This window comes from Oncorhynchus kisutch, linkage group LG9 (genome assembly GCF_002021735.2).
Source record: "Oncorhynchus kisutch isolate 150728-3 linkage group LG9, Okis_V2, whole genome shotgun sequence".
NCBI classification, from domain to species: domain Eukaryota; kingdom Metazoa; phylum Chordata; class Actinopteri; order Salmoniformes; family Salmonidae; genus Oncorhynchus; species Oncorhynchus kisutch.
In genome coordinates, this window is record NC_034182.2 from 35,962,420 (window position 1) to 35,981,434 (window position 19,015).

The window sequence follows — 19,015 nt, forward strand, 5'->3', positions numbered from 1 at the left end:
CATGTCATTTTGTGAAACACCATTTTTTAAAACTATGTCAGAAAGATCACAGGTTAATAACGATGTTCATATTTATGCCTGTCCAGGTTTCTCTGCCCTCCAAGAGGACATAGACAGTCCGCGGCCAGGCAGGCGTACAGACAGCACCCCCAGTGGGTCAGGGTCCAGGCAGGGGCCCCTCGTGGTGTCAGAGGAGGACCTCTCCTCCAGCATTTCGTCACATCACGAGACTTCAGGGCGGGTGGAGACAGACGAATCAGTAACAGGCCTCCTGAGACACGTCCAGAAGGAGAAGCTGCAGAAAGAGATGGATTCGACACAGTAAGTCAGTGGGACAGTATAACAGGGAAGTACTGAGTGAAAGAGAAATTGGTTAAGAGGTCTTATATTGTTTTGGAGGGTTTGCTGGTACATACATGTTGTATGGTTGTAGAAACAAAGAGTTAATTAAGATATTGATTTGCGTTGTTAAAATCTATCTCTCTCTGTGATGGAGAGAGATAGAGAGAGTCCGACAGAAAGAGGGACAGACAGAAAGAGGGACTTGGGAGACTTCAAAGGGGATTAGATGTTTGACCTTGTTATTGTTTTGTTCCTCAGTTCTGTGGGCGGTACATCAGATACTGGACCGGAGAAGGCTGAGTCACTACATATGGGCACTTTCAAACAAGTAAGTCCCTTCTTCACCTTGTACCGCACCTCCCCCTACCAACTCACCTCTCACGTCCTAGATCCTGTCTACAAAGGGCCCACCCCTCCCCCCTCGCCCTCTCTATCTGTCAAGCATTCTGAGGACGGGGCACAGGGAGGTGCAGAGTGGGGTGAGGGGTCAACTCAGCCCCCCCAAGCTGAAAGCGACAACAAATGGGTGTTGTCACCAACGAGTCACCAACAGTCGCCCACAAGAAGTCGTAGGCGTGTCTGTGGGAGCCGTCCGTTGTCCATGACCGACTTCGAGGACAGTCTGACTGAATGTGACCAGGCCGAGCCAGACTTCAGTGAGCTGTCTGTGGAGCTAAAGCAAACCTCAGAGGACTACACTTACCTCTCCACCACCTCTGTCACTATGACAATGGAACAGGTCACAGAGAACATCAGTATTACAGCCAAGCCTATAAATGTACCACAGTCTACTCAGCTGCCTCAGTCTTCTGAGGTGGTACGACCCAAAGAGACACATAAGATATTCTCAAAGGATCATATTGACGAGGTGTCACACAGACTTTACAAAGTCCTGTTTGGGTATGTAGTGAAGTCAACTAGTAAAGGATCCAGGAAAACACCAATGGAATTGGATGAAGTAGCGGGTACTTACAGAGCCAGCCCGGTGTATGCAGAGGATTCCCCTACCTCCATGCCTTTGATTGATGTAGACCAGGCTGAGCTTTATGTCAGACCTGTAGATATCAGTCCCTTGATCCCAGAGTCTATCTCCTTTGAAGTGGGTAAGGAATCCCAGACAATAGCTCAAACATCATCTGACGTGTCAAGAACCACTCTCATTTCAGATTCGGTCAAAGTAAAATCCATTGTCAGCACTGCATTAATCCAGATGTCACATGAATCAACTGCTGAGCCCCCAGGAGAGGTGTTAGATCCTCCAGTGGCTGACTCCAGATCAGCCAAATCTGTTATACCGGAGGTAGAGTACAGTTTTGCGATAACCTTACCTATCACTCAACATAAGCCTTCAAGTCAGGAGGAAGCCTTTGTTACATTCTTATCAGAGTCATTCATGCCTTTGGTGCCAGAATCTACAGCCTCCGAAACCGAAAAAAAGTCTTCATCCCCTGACTCAGGGTCTGAGTATGCTACTAAATTTGTAGTTTCAATGCATGATCGATCGTCTTCGCCAGAGTCAGTGACTTCAGATGATAGGTCTGGGTTCCAATCACCTGACTCACCTATACTAGAGTATCGCCCGTCAACACCTGATTCATCCATACTGTTGACTGAGAGTAGAGCCTCATCCCCTGAATCACTGTCATCCGTTACTGAACTTAGGCTTCTTTTGCCTGACTCGTCCATACCTAATTTTAGACCCCTGTCTCCTTTACCATCCCCTGAGATTAAATGGGAAACTGCTAAATTACCTGCTTATGCCTCTGGACAAATGTTTAGGCCATTGACATCTATGGTTCCAAACAAGGGAGAGTTTACCAGAGCAATATCTCCAGGTAGTGAAAGTAGTTATTGTCGATCTATTTCACCTGAATCTGTAATTTACGAAGCTGAAGACAGAGCATCGTCTCCTGAATCAGTAATTCTGGAAACAGTGAGGTGGCATTTTTCATCAGATAGACCACTATCTCCTGAAGAGGATTTACAGAAGAGGGTATCATCACCTGAATCTACCAGGTCACTCAATGAACATAGACCCCTATCCCCTGATTCTCCTGTACCTGTGTTTAGACAGGTGATACCTGAATCGGTTATCTCCACTTCGGGATCCAGATCATTCTCACCTGAATCAGAGACTTCAGTGACTTCAGTGACTTCAGAAACTGAATGTATACCATTGGAGGCTTTTGCCTTTTGGCAGAGACCAGACTCACCTGAGTCTTCAAGATCAGTAGATGAAGATATATTTCTGTCTCCAGATTCACCAATTCCACAATGTTGGCAATCTGAACCCATTGCTTTAGTGACGTTCTGTAGATCATCATCATCCCAGTCTATATTTTCAGATGTAGATTATGAAACTGCACCCTTAGTTTCATTACTTTATAAGGATAGACCTTCATCATCTGAATCAGTAGCATCGATAGATGAGTACAGAGCGCTATCACATGAATCACCTATACCTCAGTTTCGACACTTATTACCCGACTCTATTGTTGATTATAGATCAGAGTCACCTAAATCAGTATTGTCAGACACTGAATATGTTCCAATGTCACTGGAGTCTATAGCTGCAGCGCATAGATCAGATTCACCTGAAGCTTTAGACTTTGAAAAGGAGATCACGTATCCAGCGGTGACCAAATTGGAATCCTCTAAACCCCTTGTTTTTCCATCCGTGACAAAAGCAAAGTTGACACTTGTTCCAGAAAAATTACAATTGGCAGCAGAATCATTTGAAGCCATTAAACCTAACCCTGTAATGTCAGCACCTGCTATTTCAACAGACATGCAAAATATACATCCAGATATACAGCAGTCCACTGAAAAGGGCAAAAGAAAACTCAATCCATTGTCGGGAAAGACAAAACCCGTAAAAAAAAAAAAATCTAAGTCCGCCAAAATTGATCCAGCATCTGAATCAGAGACCGAAATTCCTGCTGAAATACAATTATCTGACTCAGCATTACCTTCTACAAACCCACCTCCAACGAAACCTGCAGAAGTTGTAACTGCACCTAAACCAGCACTACCCGAATCTACTAAACCTGAACCTCACAAAGGACTATCAGTACCTGATGTAGCTCAACCTTCAGAAGACCAACACATGGTACTATGCGTGTCACCAATAACTGTAACTGAATCAGGTGTATATGTCCCTGAAAGTCCACCAATCATATTCAAGTTCACAGCTCCACCCTTTCTGGAATCTAGTAAACCTCAACCTCTATTAGGTCTATCAGTCACTGGTGACGAGGCTCAACCTCCAGAAGATCAAGACATGGTACTATGCGTGTTGCCAATAACTGTAACTGAATCAGGTATTAATGTCGCTGAAAGTTCACCAATATTAACCGAGTCCTCAACTGCACCATTATTTGAATTTAGTCAAACTGAACCTCAAAAGGGACTATTAGTACCTGCCTTGGCTCAATCTTCATCTGTATCACCATCTGTGTCACCAATAACAGTATCCGAATCAGGGACGCATGTCCTTCCATCAGCAATACTAGTGCCAGAGTACAGACTTGTGTATGATGCAGAACTTTGGAAGCTTATCTCTCAAGTAAATGACCCACAATATGTAGGAGAAACCTACTGTAGTAAAACAGGTGTGTTTGAGTATGCTGGACAAAGAATAGAGTATGAGGTGACATCGGAACCTGAACGTAAATCGTTATCAATAGATTCTCCAGCTGAGGAGAATGACTCTAAGCCACTGTCACCGGAGTCATTATCAGAGTACAGACCCATGTCATCTTCATCCCTGATGCTGTTGGAGGATATTAAAACAATGTCTCCTGCGTCTACAGGAACAATGAATGAAAATAGGTCATTGTCACCAGATTCCCCCGTACCCAAATATTCACCATTGTTCTGTGAAGCTGTTCAGTTTCACCCTAGGTCATCATCACCTGAATCGTTACCAGATGATGAGGTTTCTGAGATATTTGAGTCAAGATTTGTAGCTATTGAAGGTAGACCCTTATCGCCTGAGTCGACTGGATCAGTCAGTGAGAATAGCTCACTTTCAAAAGACAAAGACATGGTACCTTGTGTGTCACCAATAACGGTAGCTGAATCGGGTGTAGAAGTCCCTGAAAGTCCACCAATAATATTTGAGTCCACAGCCCAATTCTTTCCTGAATCATCTAAACCTGAGTGTCAGAAAATACTTTATGTACCTAATTTAGCACAACCTTCAATAGAGCAAGATTTGACGCCATCCATGTCAACAATAACGGTAACTGAATCAGATGTTGATGTCCCAGAAAGTCCACCAATAACATTCGAGTCCACAGCCCAATTATTTCCTGAATCTAGTAAACCTGAAGCTCAGAAAGGACTGTCAGTACCTGATTTCACCCACACTCCAAAAGAACCATCTTTGTCACCAATAACAGTATTTGAAGAAGGAATACTTGTCATTCCATCAGTCATACGAGTCCCAGTTTACAAACTTAAGTATGATGCAGAGCTTTGGAAGCTGATCTCTCCAATACATGACCCCCATTATGTAGGGGAAACCCCAAAAACTGGTATATTTGAGTATGCTGACAATATCATAGAGTATGTACAGACATCAGAAAGAGAAAGTCAAAGTTCATCAACTGAGGTTACTGAGGAAAGACCACTCACACCTGATTCTGAGTCTGAATATAGGCCTCTCGCAACTGAGTCAGTTAAGATAAAGACTGTTTTGAGATCAGATTCAGCAGAGTCAGTAAAGTCATTGAAAGCATGTCAATCTTTATCTCTGAATTCTCCCATACCCCAATATTCACTATTTTCCCTTGAAACCGCTCAATCCTATCATAGATCATTGTCACCTGAATCAGTATCTGATTCAGATGTTGAAATAGACCCAAAATATTCAATAGCTCTGGGTATTGACACGAGATCGTCCTTTCCTGAATCTCTAGGATCTGTCCATGAACATAGATCACTGTCCCCTGACTCTCCTGTACCTCCGTTTAGACAGGTAATACCTGAATCTGTTCTTGGATACAGATCCTCATCGCCTGAATCAGTGACTTCAGAAACCAAATGTATACTTTCTGAGGCTTTTTCCTTTTGGCAGAGACCAGACTCACCTGAGTCAATAGCATCAGATACAGAGGAAAGACCCCTATCACCTGAGTCTTTATCAGAGTATAGAATCATGTCTCCTGAATCAGTCATGCAACTGACAAACAGCAGATCATCATCACCTGAATCTACAGCATCAGTGGATGAGTACAGGTGTCTTTCTCCAGATTCCCCCATGCCTGAGTTTAGACAGGCATTACAAGACTCTATCATTTCAATGGTTGGATATAGGTTCTCATCCCCTGAATCATTGGCAGATTATGAAACAGAATCTGAAACTGAATACACTCTTTTGATTTCTGAGATTGAAGATAGACCCGACAGTCCCGATTCAACGGCATCAGTAGATGAGTTTAAAGCTCTGTCACCAGACTCCCCAGTACCCAAGTACACACAGCACGAAACTACTACACTAGTGGCATGGAATAGATCAGCATCGCCTGAATCGATATGCTCAGATACGGAATCTGAAATAGAGTTATTCATAGTTGCCTCAATTCTTCTTAAGGATAGATGCTCATCAGCTGAATCAATTGCATCTATAGATGAATGCATGGCATTGTCTCCTGACTCCCCCATACCTCAGTTTAGACAGATGTTACCTGAATCTGCTATTTCAACCATTGGGTACAGGTCATCATCACCCAAATCATTAGCTTCAGATATTGAATATGCACCACCCATTTCTGAGTCCTTATTTGATGAGGTGAGACCAGACTCACCTGAATCAGTGGCATCAGTTGATGAACATAGACCATTAACACCCGAGGGCACTGTCCCTGATTATAGGGAGGCGTTACCAAAATCTGTATCAATAAGGGAATTATCCTCCACTGGATCAGTGTTGTCGGATTCGGAACACTTCTTATCAACTGCAGAGTATTTTTCTACTGAACCTACGCAATTGTCACCTGAATCAGTAGAATCAAACTGTGGGGAAACAGAGTTGTCAGCCAAAAGTCTCATTCCTGAGCGCGTATTACCATCAGAAATATTGGCACGTGAAGAAACAGACCAGAAATCAATGGCTGGTTCACCTATACCTGGAACAACCATGATTGTGGAAGAATACAATCTTATGTACGATGCACCTGAGTCTTTGCCTGACTGCCAACCCATGTCACCTGCAACATTAGTGTTAAAGGCAGATGTTGGAATATCATCACCTGAATCTGTGATATTAGAGAAACAAGTTGAGAAGGATAGATCGCTATCCCCTGAGTCAGCTGAATACAGACCCATGTCTCTAGAATCAGCCATGTCAATGGTTGACGTTAGAACATCTTCACCTGAATCAATGCATGAGATGAATGACAACAGGTCGCTTTCTCCAGACTCACAGATCCCTCAGTATACAATATCAGGTGTATCACGAATGGATTCATGTAATATGGAGTATGCCACAATAGAACACAGGTCATCATCACCTGAATCAATGTCTTCTGGCTCTGAGTATGAGCTAATGGCCATATCACCTTCAGCATTAGAGAGTAGGCCATCCTCACCTGATTCCCTAGAATCAGTCGGCAGGAATCGGCGGCTATCGCCTGACTCACCGGTGCCTCAGTTTATGAGGATTTTATCTCAGTACTTCATGGAACCCCTTAGTGATATAACGTCTTCACCTGAATCCGTGTCATCAGACACTGTATTCGTAGCCTTACCTCTAGATTATTGGGCCGATGTCCTCCGAAGGCAGTCGTCTCCTCAATCCGGTGAATCAGATGAGGAGTTAAGTTTAGTTATTACAGGTAGAGAAACAATTACATTTAAAGCAGGTACGTTGAGTGATGTGACAACTGTTTTAACTTCTGAGCGTGCCCCATTGTCACCCAAAGAAAAGTCCTTGGGTGTCACTCTGTTGTCAGTCCCCAATAATGAATTTGAAATAGAACAGGGACAAATGAGCACGACAGATCAAGACTTACCAAGGGTCAGTGGACTAGTAGCAGAAATGGTTACCTCATCTACGGAATGGACACAGACAAAGCATGGTTCAGAGCATGCTGAAACCATCCCAACTCCCCAAGCCACTATTGGTTTGGAAGACATCAAAAAGGTCCAGAAAGACGTCCCAGTAAGTCAACAACCAGTGAAGGTCCAGGACGGAAAAGAGGAAGAAGTAGAGGTCCTGTGCCCCAGTGCTGATACAATAAACACCCAGGAAGACCCACAGAGGGTAAGAAAGAGAGCATGATAAAGCTGACTTGCACGTGCCATGAAATAATGGAATAACTCCCATTCTAATGGAGGATGATAATAACACTGTGTGGTTGAAATGGATGTCTGGATTCTGATGAATGTTTGTGCAATCACAATAGACTTGGATGGTGTTTGATGTAACTAACCAATTTTGTCTCTTTTGAGATGTAACTAATAATTTGTGAAAAAGCACAATCTCATTACTGTAACGTCATCTGGCACATCATGTTGGCCTTTAGAATTGCATGGTTTGTTCTCCAATGGTTTGTTTTGAAATTTGTTCTTGCAGTGATTTAAAATATAACATGTTGTTGAAGAAAATTAATCACAAGACCTAGTACTCTACTAGTGTTATGCAGTTTGTTGATGGGATGTCGGTGGTGCATGCTGTAACAACGCATTTCAGTAATCCATGTTCAAGTGATGTCAACATTTATTTCTAGGCTCCGTCTCAAACTGCCAAGGAAATAATGTTGCAGACCGGTTATGGAAAGATGCAAAGTGAATTAAAGTCTACCATGATAATGGAAAGTACTTTACATGAGCAAAAGGCAGTTCCAGCCTTCAGTCAAGAAACCAGTGTATCAGTACTGGCATCTACTAAACAGATGAAGACAGCCACAGGCTACGAACCTCTTATATCAACTCCATTGCAGATCAGCGAACAAGACCCCTTCACTACCCATAGAGCAGTCACACCTAAACTAAAGAAACCTGACTCTGCCCGTCAGGAATTCTCTGGCTCGAGTGAATTTACATGCAAGGAATTTGAGCAGAATCAATCGGGTGAGTTATTTTCGCCGACGTCAAGCCAATTCCTGGTGCCTCCAGACTATGAAGCTGTGTTTTCCGGACGCCAGTCTCTGAGAGTCTCTGAGTGTAGCCAGGTGTCTCCCACTGATATGAGTCCAGTTTCGCCCGTCTTCAGTGACTCTCTGTCAGATAAGAGTCAGGTCACGACGACCACCCTGATAGGTCTTGAGTCCGCTTCCAAGTCTGTTACACCTGGATCCGCAGAAGCCTTTGAATTCTCCCCAGACTTTAAGCGAGTGCTCGGTGAATTTGAGAAATCACTCTCTGCATTTGGACCAGATATCCAATCAGATTCCGCCCAAGAAGACTCAGACCTGGAGTTCTTTGACTGCAAAGATGACTTGTCAGACTTCTTAGAGCCAGAGGATCTGGAGCCAGAGGAACCTGAAGACCTCTACCACATTGAAGAGCCTCCTTCCCCAACCCCCTTCGGCAGCACACCGGAGACAGGCTTCCTCAAAGGTAGCCCTATATACAGCACACAGTTCCTACGGGTGGATGACCAAAAGCGCTTCTCATCGGGTAGTGAAAGTCTTGGGGATTATGGCATTTATGACAGACCAGAAAGTGAAAGTGAAACTGTACCCACATGTGAAGAGCTTCCCTCCAGGTCGCGGGCAGGGTACGATGACGATGAGTACTCTCTGGAACGGGTAAGAGGTCGAGCATGACGACTGCACCCTGCCCTGGCTTGTGTCCCAGCTTCTCAGGCTGATTGCAGTGTTCCCACAGTCCAGAGAGGGCATCAACTCACTCAAACACAAGTACAAAAAGCTTATCAGTGCTGTGTTTGCATGTGTGTATACTTACAAGACAATACACTGTAAGTCAAACCACTGGTCACTGACCAACACAATGGAGTAATCATGGGGCAAAATCAGGAATAAGGAATATACTTACCTTTGAAAATGTTTGCTTGCTGTGTTTGCTAATTATTTTCCTATTTTCAGCTAAAGTATTTGATACAATGAAGAGAACATACAGTACAGTACATACGAATAAATTCCATTAAAAACAAAGTGAAATAATTGTCAAACCTTTACTGTCAATACTTCATATTCCACATCAACATTCCATACAGAGGTACTTGTTTAGACTTTAACCACAATTTCTTTGGATTATCGTTTACATATCTTGCATGGCTGGTTTTGTTGAAGGGGTGTTGTACAACTGGGCCTTCTCTTCATCTTCCATCTCCAACACCATTTCATAGAACCTCTCTCATATTTGATTTATTTCTGAAAAGTTATATCAGGTCTACGATAGCCTACTTTTGAATGCCTTTTTGCTATTCCAATGAGAGAAAAGTAAAAAGTCCAACCGAGAAAGAGAAAAGAAGGAACACTGTTGCTTGTTGTTTTGTTCTTGCAGTAACTGTGCCTGCAGTAACTATACAAAATGTGTAACCATGATATAATGATCTATTATGCTCACAATGGCTGTGTGCTGTCTCTCAGGAGATAAATGAGGAGCTAGGGTTGCTGTCATCGGATAACTCAGAGGAAGAGGTGTTAACCTCCAGGGTGGTCCGACGCAGAGTTATCATCCAGGTATCGGGCATCGGAGAGCATGTAGAGGAGTGGGCACTGCCATAGTGTGCTGTGGTGCTGGGTTTAGATGGGAGTTGACTTTTTGCTTGTGGGTAATTTTGTTGTTGTGCTAAAGTTTGGATAATGCCTATGATATACAGTGGGGCAAAAAAGTATTTAGTCAGCCACCAATTGTGCAAGTTCTCCCACTTAAAAATATGAGAGGCCTGTAATTTTCATCATAGGTACACTTCAACTATGACAGACAAAATTAGAAAAAAAATCCAGAAAATCACATTGAAGGATTTTTTATTAATTAATTTGCAACAAATGGTGTAAAATAAGTATTTGGTCACCTACAAACAAGCAAGATTTCTGGCTCTCACAGACCTGTAACTTCTTCTTTAAGAGGCTCCTCTGTCCTCCACTCGTTACCTGTATTAATGGCACCTGTTTGAACTTGTTATCAGTATAAAAGACACCTGTCCACAACCTCAAACAGTCACACTCCAAACTCCACTATGGCCAAGACCAAAGAGCTGTCAAAAACCTGCACCAGGCTGGGAAGACTGAATCTGCAATAGGTAAGCAGCTTGGTTTGAAGAAATCAACTGTGGGAGCAATTATTAGGAAATGGAAGACATACAAGACCACTGATAATCTCCCTCGATCTGGGGCTCCACGCAAGATCTCACCCCGTGGGGTCAAAATGATCACAAGAACGGTGAGCAAAAATCCCAGAACCATGCGGGGGGACCTAGTGAATGACCTCTGTCATTGCCAACAAAGGGTATATAACAAAGTATTGAGATAAACTTTTGTTATTGACCAAATACTTATTTTCCACCATAATTTGCAAATAAATTCATTAAAAATCCTACAATGTGATTTTCTGGATTTTTTTTTTCATTTTGTCTGTCATAGTTGAAGTGTACCTATGATGAAAATTACAGGCCTCTCTCATATTTTTAAGTGGGTGAACTTGCACAATTGGTGGCTGACTAAATACTTTTTTTGCCCCACTGTATATATATATTCATGTTTAGATGTCTGTCTCATTCTGTCTCAGCTTTGTTTTATACTGCACCATCATCTGCCATATAATTTTGTTCTGTGACAGATTGATGAAATATTTGTGATGTTAGATAATGGTGGATATGGTAATGTATATGATAATTGTTGATATGTATATGATAATGGTTGATATGGTAATGTATATGATAATGGTCGATATGGTAATGTATATGGTATTGTATACAATAATGGTTGATATGGTAATTATATGATAATGGTCGATATGGTAATGCGTATAATAATGGTCGATATGGTAATGCGTATAATAATGGTCGATATGGTCATGTTTATAATAATGTGGTATATTGTAATGCATATGGTATTGTATATGATAATGGTTGATATGGTAATGTATATGATAATGGTCGATACGGCAATGTATATGATAATGGTTGATATGGTAATGTATATGATAATGGTTTATATGGCAATGTATATGATAATGGTTCGAAATGACTGATCTATGTTGGTTTATTTACCTTTTTGAGATTGCAATGTTTAAACCGGTTCATCTGTGTACTTGCTTTAACTCCAGTGTGTGTTTCGGGTCTGTTAAGTCAGTGCTCTGACTGTGCATTTACTATGTTCTCTCTCCAGGCGGATGACCTGCCAGACATCCCTCCCCAGACAGTTACAGAAGAACAGTACATGGATGAGCAAGGAAACATGGTAGTCAAGAAGGTAAAAGGGACATTTTACACAAACATTCACAGACACTGACCTCTAGAACACTCTCCGATTTACAGTAGACCTCAACAACATAAGAAAAATATAAACTCCCACCAAATGATGATTATTTATTACATAACTACTATTTATCAATGATTTCCCCAGGCAAATAAGTGTGTTTGCTCTTATATGGCCTAGTCATGCAGCTCAGTGCTCTACATTCCTCTCTCTCTGGTCTCTCTCCCCCAGATCACACGGAAGGTGATCCGTAAGTACTTCTCTCCAGACGGTGTGGAGAGAGAGGAGGTGACGGTGCAGGGATCTCAGCAGGAGATGGTCAGCGTGGAGGAGGGAGACTGCTTCAACAAGGTGGTGAAGAGGACAGTGGTCCGGAGTGAGGGAGATCAGACTGAGGTCAGTCCGTCCATCTGTCATCTTTGTGTCTATGCGTTTACATTTTGGTCATTTAGCAGATGCTCTTATCCAGAGCGACTTACAGTAAGTAGTGAGTGCGTACATTTTTGTATTTTGTTTGTACTGGTAAGGGCTGTGCGGTCACCGTAGTTGACCGTTAATTAGCATTAACACATTTAGCATCTCCGGGCTTCCACACATAACCACTGATGCAGACATATGGAATGTCTACATTTTAAAAAGTCTAATAAATCCATGTAATATAGCCATAATAAATCCATTATTTATTTTAGACAAGTCTAAAGAAACATGATGTAGTCTATTTCATAAGAACAGAATAACATACTCTGAGTTGTCCTGATGTGGCTATGCCAAATGGCTGTGGGCTACACTAGTTCACTTAGCAGACGAGATTAGCTTATAATTCAGTGGCATTATTTTATATTATAGTATGAAGAATACAATTGAACAAAGCTGAATAAAATATAAATATTTTCTCCAAACGATTTGAGAGAGTGAACACATGCAACTATTCTGTGTTGAGGGGTAAACAAAGAAACTGGTCCTCCTATATGTTTAATTTACAGTTAAATCAAATCACATGTTATTGGTCACATACACATTGTTAGCAGATGTTAATGTGAGTGAAGCGAAATGAAAAGAAAAAAAGAAACAAGATGTAGTCTACAGGTCCTCCTATATGTTTCTTTTACAGTTATTCATGTGACTTCAGTTGTTCTACAAACGGTGGGCTGTATGTTTAGATTTTTAATACATTGTCAGGCTGCATGATGAGACTCTAATAATCATTTGGAAAACAGTTGCTTGAAAAGCATGAGCTCTGCTTTGTTTTTTTGCGCAGGCTGTACACACTACATCAGTCTCTCATTCACAATTTGAGAAGCACTTGATAATGCCAGTGGCCGGTGTGCCAGTGGCTGCGTGCTCCATCGCGTGATTGGTTCTTTCTCACAGGCTACAAGTTAAGACAGACTTATCAGGGTTGCGACTGCGCGTCCTTATTCAATTCAGAAGTGTATTTTGAAGATATTGGAAGAACTGTCCACATTTAACAAGATGAGTAGGCCTAATGAACAGCAAAAGCAGTAGCCTATGTCAATCTACTATCCCACATAGTACAAAGGTCGACCTATTCTATTCTGTGCGAGAAATAAATATTCCAAACATAGTCTGGGACAGTTGTGGGATGTGATAGATCCCAAATTAATATGCAATTTGCTGATGCTACAGATCAGAAAGTTAAGCTTAAAATGTTGATAAACTATTAGGCTATTTCTTCACATTATAAGCACAGCAGTGCACACATGGTAGTAGGATATAAGCGTGAATGTTCCATTTGTGGAAAACACCATTGTCAAAAGTGACCACAAATGCCATTATGAAATTAATGATTTTATTATAAAGGTGCATTTTTATAGCAAAATATTTCTTCCCCAAACTTGAAAGTCACGCATTGCTTATGTATGTCAGTTAGGCTCTACACCCCTTGTAAAGCGGATTAATGTGCTTCATTTTAAGAAGTTATTAGGCTCCACACCTTATTTAAACATATAGGCCTATGGGCTAGGCTACATGAGGTGTGATACTGACCTTATTAAAACATATAGGCCTATGGGCTAGGCTACATGAGGTGTGCAACTATGATTAAGTCGTGAAAAAAGGCATTGTTTCTTTTGCTCGACATCATTCACAAGTGTTAATATATAATTTAGAAAGGTTTAGAATGGACCATTATCATGCACCTGTATCAAAACAGGGGCATCGGGGAAAAATACATGTCATCTATGCACTTAAATTGCGAATGGAGGACGCTTTTTATTTTTTTATTTTCATGCCAGCCAGCTAGGCTTTAACCCTGTTGTAAATATAAGCAATATGCTTTAATATTAGGAAGGTTGAGAAATAAATATAGTAGGCCTAGCCTATAGAAAGCTGATCCCTCTCTTTTTAGTAGAGGCCATCATTCTGATTTCTCGTGCAAATGCATAGCCTATAGAAATGTTGCACAACATGAGCTCTCATGAAGTGTTTGAATCGATTTTCATTAATGTCAGAGTGATTAGAGGGACAATAGAGTGCTGAGTACCAGGCAGTTAGCAAGTGTGTTAGGCTACTAATGACCAGCAGCAGCATCAGAGCTTCGAGAAGCCTAATTACCGTGACTAAACAGTCAGTGTGGAGGTAATACAGTCAACACTACAGCCCTAGTACTGGACCCCCATGGGAATCGAACCCACGTCTCTGGCATTGCAAGTGCCAAGTGTCTATAGTCTTTCTTTGGGGTCAATATTCCAGTGTTTCTGAAAACTATTGAGTATTACATGCAAGAACCATTTCAATGGCAATATACTTATGCAGTATACTAGATGCTGTAGAGATCTGTCAGCTAGAACACTACACCTCCCATAACCCCCTGTGCTACAGGTCACCTGGCCAATTAAGGAGCTGAGTGATAGGTTAACTTGGCAGCATCTGTGCTAAACTGGGAGCATGCCACAAGAGGAGCTGCAAATTGCACAGCTTCATAGACCCAGGGGGGTTTTCTGGATCAAAATACACAGCTTCATGGACCCAGGGGGTTTTTCTGGATCGAAATGCACAGCTTCATGGACCCAGGGGGTTTTTCTGGATCAAAATGGGGCTTAGGTGGTGGGCGTGGCAGTGGGCGTGGCAGCGCATTGGTACCAACCATTAGTATGTGTGTAACGGGGGCTGAGCTATAGCGGAGTTTGTGAGGCAAGGCCGGATCCAGAAGGGGCCCGGGGCCGGGTAATGTTTTGAGCTCTATGATACTCACAAGCATCGTTAGAAGGTAAAGGGTTCTTCTACATAGAAGATCAGAGGAAATCCCAGGACATTCAGTAGTGTCTATAATGCTGTATAAGCTCACGTAGTTGCTGTCACAAACTCCACACAGTTGTCACTGACTAGTTGGATATTCATTTCCCACTGAGCAAACCATTTCTGTTCTTCATATAATTCATTTTGATCAGGTTTTTGCTTTGGCTGACCTTATTTTCTTTTACTGATATTTGTCAAGGAAACTCATGAATGCAACTGTTTATGTCAAGTAGTTTTGTGTTCGACTAAGCTAACATATAGAATAGTTTTGTGTTCGACTAAGCTAACATATAGAATAGTTTTGTGTTCGACTAAGCTAACATATAGAATAGTTTTAAGATGGCCATACCATAGATCATTTAGCTAGTTGATTTGGAATTTTAGGACCCCTTTAGGTATAATGTTTTTTAATAAAAAATGATTTGATAAATTATTACATTTCGCCTTTACTACTGTAGCCCATAGAAACACATTGAATAACAAATCCATAAAAAATCAATAATGAGGAATAAGGATTTGAAGTGCCTGTCCTATATCTAGGAGATATAAGAAAGCTCAGGAAATATTTTTGTTTTTTTGGACACATAGTTAAACCCTTATTTTTGTTGCCACAAAACTATCTCCATACTTCCATTTGTTTGTATGGGTTACTTTCAGGCGAGTCCCGTCTTTCCATAGAGTTGTCATAACCGCTCGGACGCTCCAGACGTTTTCGTGAAAAGAGCGATTTTCAGGATGTCTCCTGGTCTGACAGACAACCTGATATCTTTAGCTTAACTGAAGGATTTTGATGGGGATTGTTTTATTATGTTACATAGATTGGCGCACGGGTGCATCAATAGACTCTTAAGGAATAATTATTAAAGGTCTTATAAATTAATGATATATACCCATTGATTCTTGAAGAATATAACTTAGAAATGAGCTTAGATGAAGTCATAAACCATCAGAACCCCAAATATAAGCTTGTTTTACTCCAATGTTTGTAAATAAAGTAAATGTTAACAAGCACTATTTAGCCTCAAAACATGTTTAAAACTATCATTTTGATATCATGGATGGTCAGTCCTTGCATCCATAGCTCTGTCTATGAATTTGAGAATGGTTCAATTTCTCCAGCCCCATCTCTCTGCTTTTTAACGAAACAGTGGCACTTTGTTATTGTTTCAACTGCCTATTGCCTCTTTAATGTTTGAACGAAACCCTTTTGAATCGTTTAATGTTTGGAGTATATTACATGCTGACCGAGTTAGACCTTTTGATTTGAAATATGAAATAACAAAGTGCAACTGTATATTCAAAACCTTAATTTGCCTTAAATCTGTGTTACGGTTTTCTTCCGTCGAAGGAGAGTCGGACCAAAATGCAGCGTGGTAATTTTGATACATGTTTAATAAACGAATAAACACGACAATACAAAAACAAGAAACGGACCGTGAAAACCTAAACAGCCTGTCTGGTGACAACTAACACAGAGACAGGAACAATCACCCACCAAACACTCAAAGAATATGGCTGCCTAAATATGGTTCCCAATCAGAGACAACGATAAACACCTGCCTCTGATTGAGAACCGCCTCAGGCAACCATAGACTTTTCTAGACAACTCTACTAAGCCACAATCCCAATACCTACTAAAACCCCAATACAAAAACACACCACAAAATAAACCCATGTCACACCCTGGCCTGGCCAAATAAATAAAGAAAACACAAAATACTAAGACCAGGGCGTGACAATCTGTCTCCTGAGCCCTTTGTACTGAGATCCTTTGCATATCCATGACCCTTGTGTGGTCAACCGCTGGCTACACCACAATATATCATGTATCCTTATTTGCAACAGAGTGTACAGTGCATTCGGAAAGTATTCAGACCCCTGCACTTTAACATTTTGTTACGATACAGCCTTATTCTAAAATTGATTAAATATTTAAAAAATTCTCATCAATCTACACACAATACTCCATAATGACAACATGAAAACGGTTTAAATTTTTTTTTTCTAAGCTATTAAAAAATAAAACAGAAATACCTTATTTACATACGTATTTAGAACCTTTGCTATGAGACTAGATATTGAGCTCAGGTGCATCCTGTTTCCACCCTGTTTCCATTGATCATCATTGAGAAGTTTCTACAACTTGATTGGAGTCCACCTGTGGTAAATTCAATTGATTGGACATGTTTTGGAAAGGCACACACCTGTCTATATAACGCAGTGGCCTCCATCATTTTTAAATGGAAGAAGTGTGGAACCACCAGGACTCTTCCTAGAGCTGGCCGCCTGGCCAAACTGAGAAACTGTCACTCTGACAGAGCTCTGAAGTTCCTCTGTGGAGATGGGAGAACCTTCCAGAAGGACAACCATCTCTGCAGCACTCCATCAATCAGGCCTTTATGGTAGCGTGGCCAGACGGAAGCCACTCATCAGTAAAAGGCACATGCCAGTCCGCTTGGAATTTGTCAAGGGGCACCTAAAGGACTCTGACCATGAGAAACAAGATTCTCTGGTCTGATGAAACCAACTATTTGGCCTGAATGCCAAGCGTCATGTCTGGAGGAAACCTTGCACCATCCCTACCGTGAAGCTTGGTGGTGGCAGCATCATGCTGTGCGGATGTATTTCAGCATCAGGAATTGGGAGAATAGTCGGGATTGAGGGAAAGATGAACGGAGCAAAGTACAGAGATCCTTCATGAAAACCTGCTCCAGAGAGCTTAGGACCTCAGACTGGGTCGAAGGTTCCTGTCCAACAGGACAAGGACAACGACCCTAAGCACACAGCCAAGACAACGCAGGAGTGGCTTCGGGACAAGTCTCTGAATGTCCCAGAGCCCAGACTTGAACCCGATCAAATATCTCTGGTGAGACCTGAAAATAGCTGTGCAGCAATACTCCCCATCCAACCTGACTGAGCTTGAGAGGATCTGCTGAGAATAATGGGAGAAACTTCAGACTATGGCACACAAATACAAGTGTGCCAAGCTTGTAGCGTCATACCCGAAAAGACTTGAGGCTGTAATTGCTGCCAAAGGTGCTTCAACAAAGTACTGAGTAAAGGGTCTGAATACTTGTGTAAATGTGATATTTCTGTTAGTTTTTTTTGTAAAAATGTCAAAAAAACTGTTTTTGCTTTGTCATTATGGGTTATTGTGTGTAGCTGGATGAGGAATTTTTTTTTTTAAACCATTTTAAAATTAGGCTTTAATGTAACAAAAGGTGGAAAATGTCAAGGGGTCTGAATACTTTCCAAATGCAGTGTACATCAGTTAGCTTAGAACCCTATGTTTGACCTCCCCAGTTGACCTTCTCGGAGCCCCTTGCCCTGGGGGCCACCACGGCCTCGGAGACCGAGTCAGAGCAGGCGCAGGGTCGAAAGGTCAGCAAGGTGGTCAAGACGACGGTAGTGAGGGGCGAGAGGATGGAGAAGCAGACGGGTGACCCCTCGCTGGCCGCAGACCTCCCCTCAGCCAAACAGGACTTTGAGAAGGTCAGTAGGTTGAGGGAGACCAGTTATGATATAAAGCCAGGAAAGTATTTTCTACCTCAGTGGCTCGAGCAGAGCAGGTTGAGCTGGATCAAGTGTTGTAAGGGATACTATGCCTGGAACATAAAGCTGAATGGTTAGAGCTTTATAGCATGCCATTGAAATGGTTCTTGACTGACATGTTTGTTACTCTATGACCTGGTAAAACCTTATTGAAGACTTAACTCAACTCTAAGAACAGACACAGGGGTTTTGGTGTTTGATATGTTCTTTTCCTTGTTCTGTCACATCCAGGCATTGAGTTATGCTGGAGGCTTTGGGAAAATTCAACTTCCCCATTTAGTAGAAAAAGAGGTTGTGAAGGAGGACGGTTGTGTTGTCAAAAGGTTTGAGAACAGCATGGGAGTGTTCATTAATTGACCCAAGGTGTCCATGTTTGTACACTCCTGTTCGTTTTTTGAGTGATTTATCTGAAAGCATGATGTAAATACCTCTTTCTTAACATTTAGTTTACATGCTTAGATAAAATGCTA

General features: G+C 41.7%; 1 protein-coding gene across 35 annotated transcripts in view; it reads left to right on the plus strand.

The window, feature by feature from the left end:
- The window catches only part of LOC109896512 (ankyrin-2), a 145,872-nt gene that overhangs the window by 121,247 nt on the left and 5,610 nt on the right, over window positions 1–19,015 (plus strand). For 28 of the 35 annotated variants that reach the window (XR_004211071.1, XR_004211072.1, XM_031832508.1 and 25 more), the window contains 7 exons: window positions 87–321; window positions 601–670; window positions 9,903–9,995; window positions 11,646–11,729; window positions 11,967–12,131; window positions 18,297–18,485; window positions 18,777–18,868. Coding sequence is in view for 33 of the 35 variants with exons in the window: in XM_031832508.1 (XP_031688368.1) it covers window positions 87–321; window positions 601–670; window positions 9,903–9,995; window positions 11,646–11,729; window positions 11,967–12,131; window positions 18,297–18,485; window positions 18,777–18,868 (928 nt within the window). In the remaining 2 variants the exon portion in view is untranslated. The remainder of the gene's footprint in view (window positions 1–86; window positions 322–600; window positions 671–9,902; window positions 9,996–11,645; window positions 11,730–11,966; window positions 12,132–18,296; window positions 18,486–18,776; window positions 18,869–19,015) is intronic. The other 7 variants (XM_031832529.1, XM_031832530.1, XM_031832532.1 and 4 more) reach the window with 5 other exon arrangements.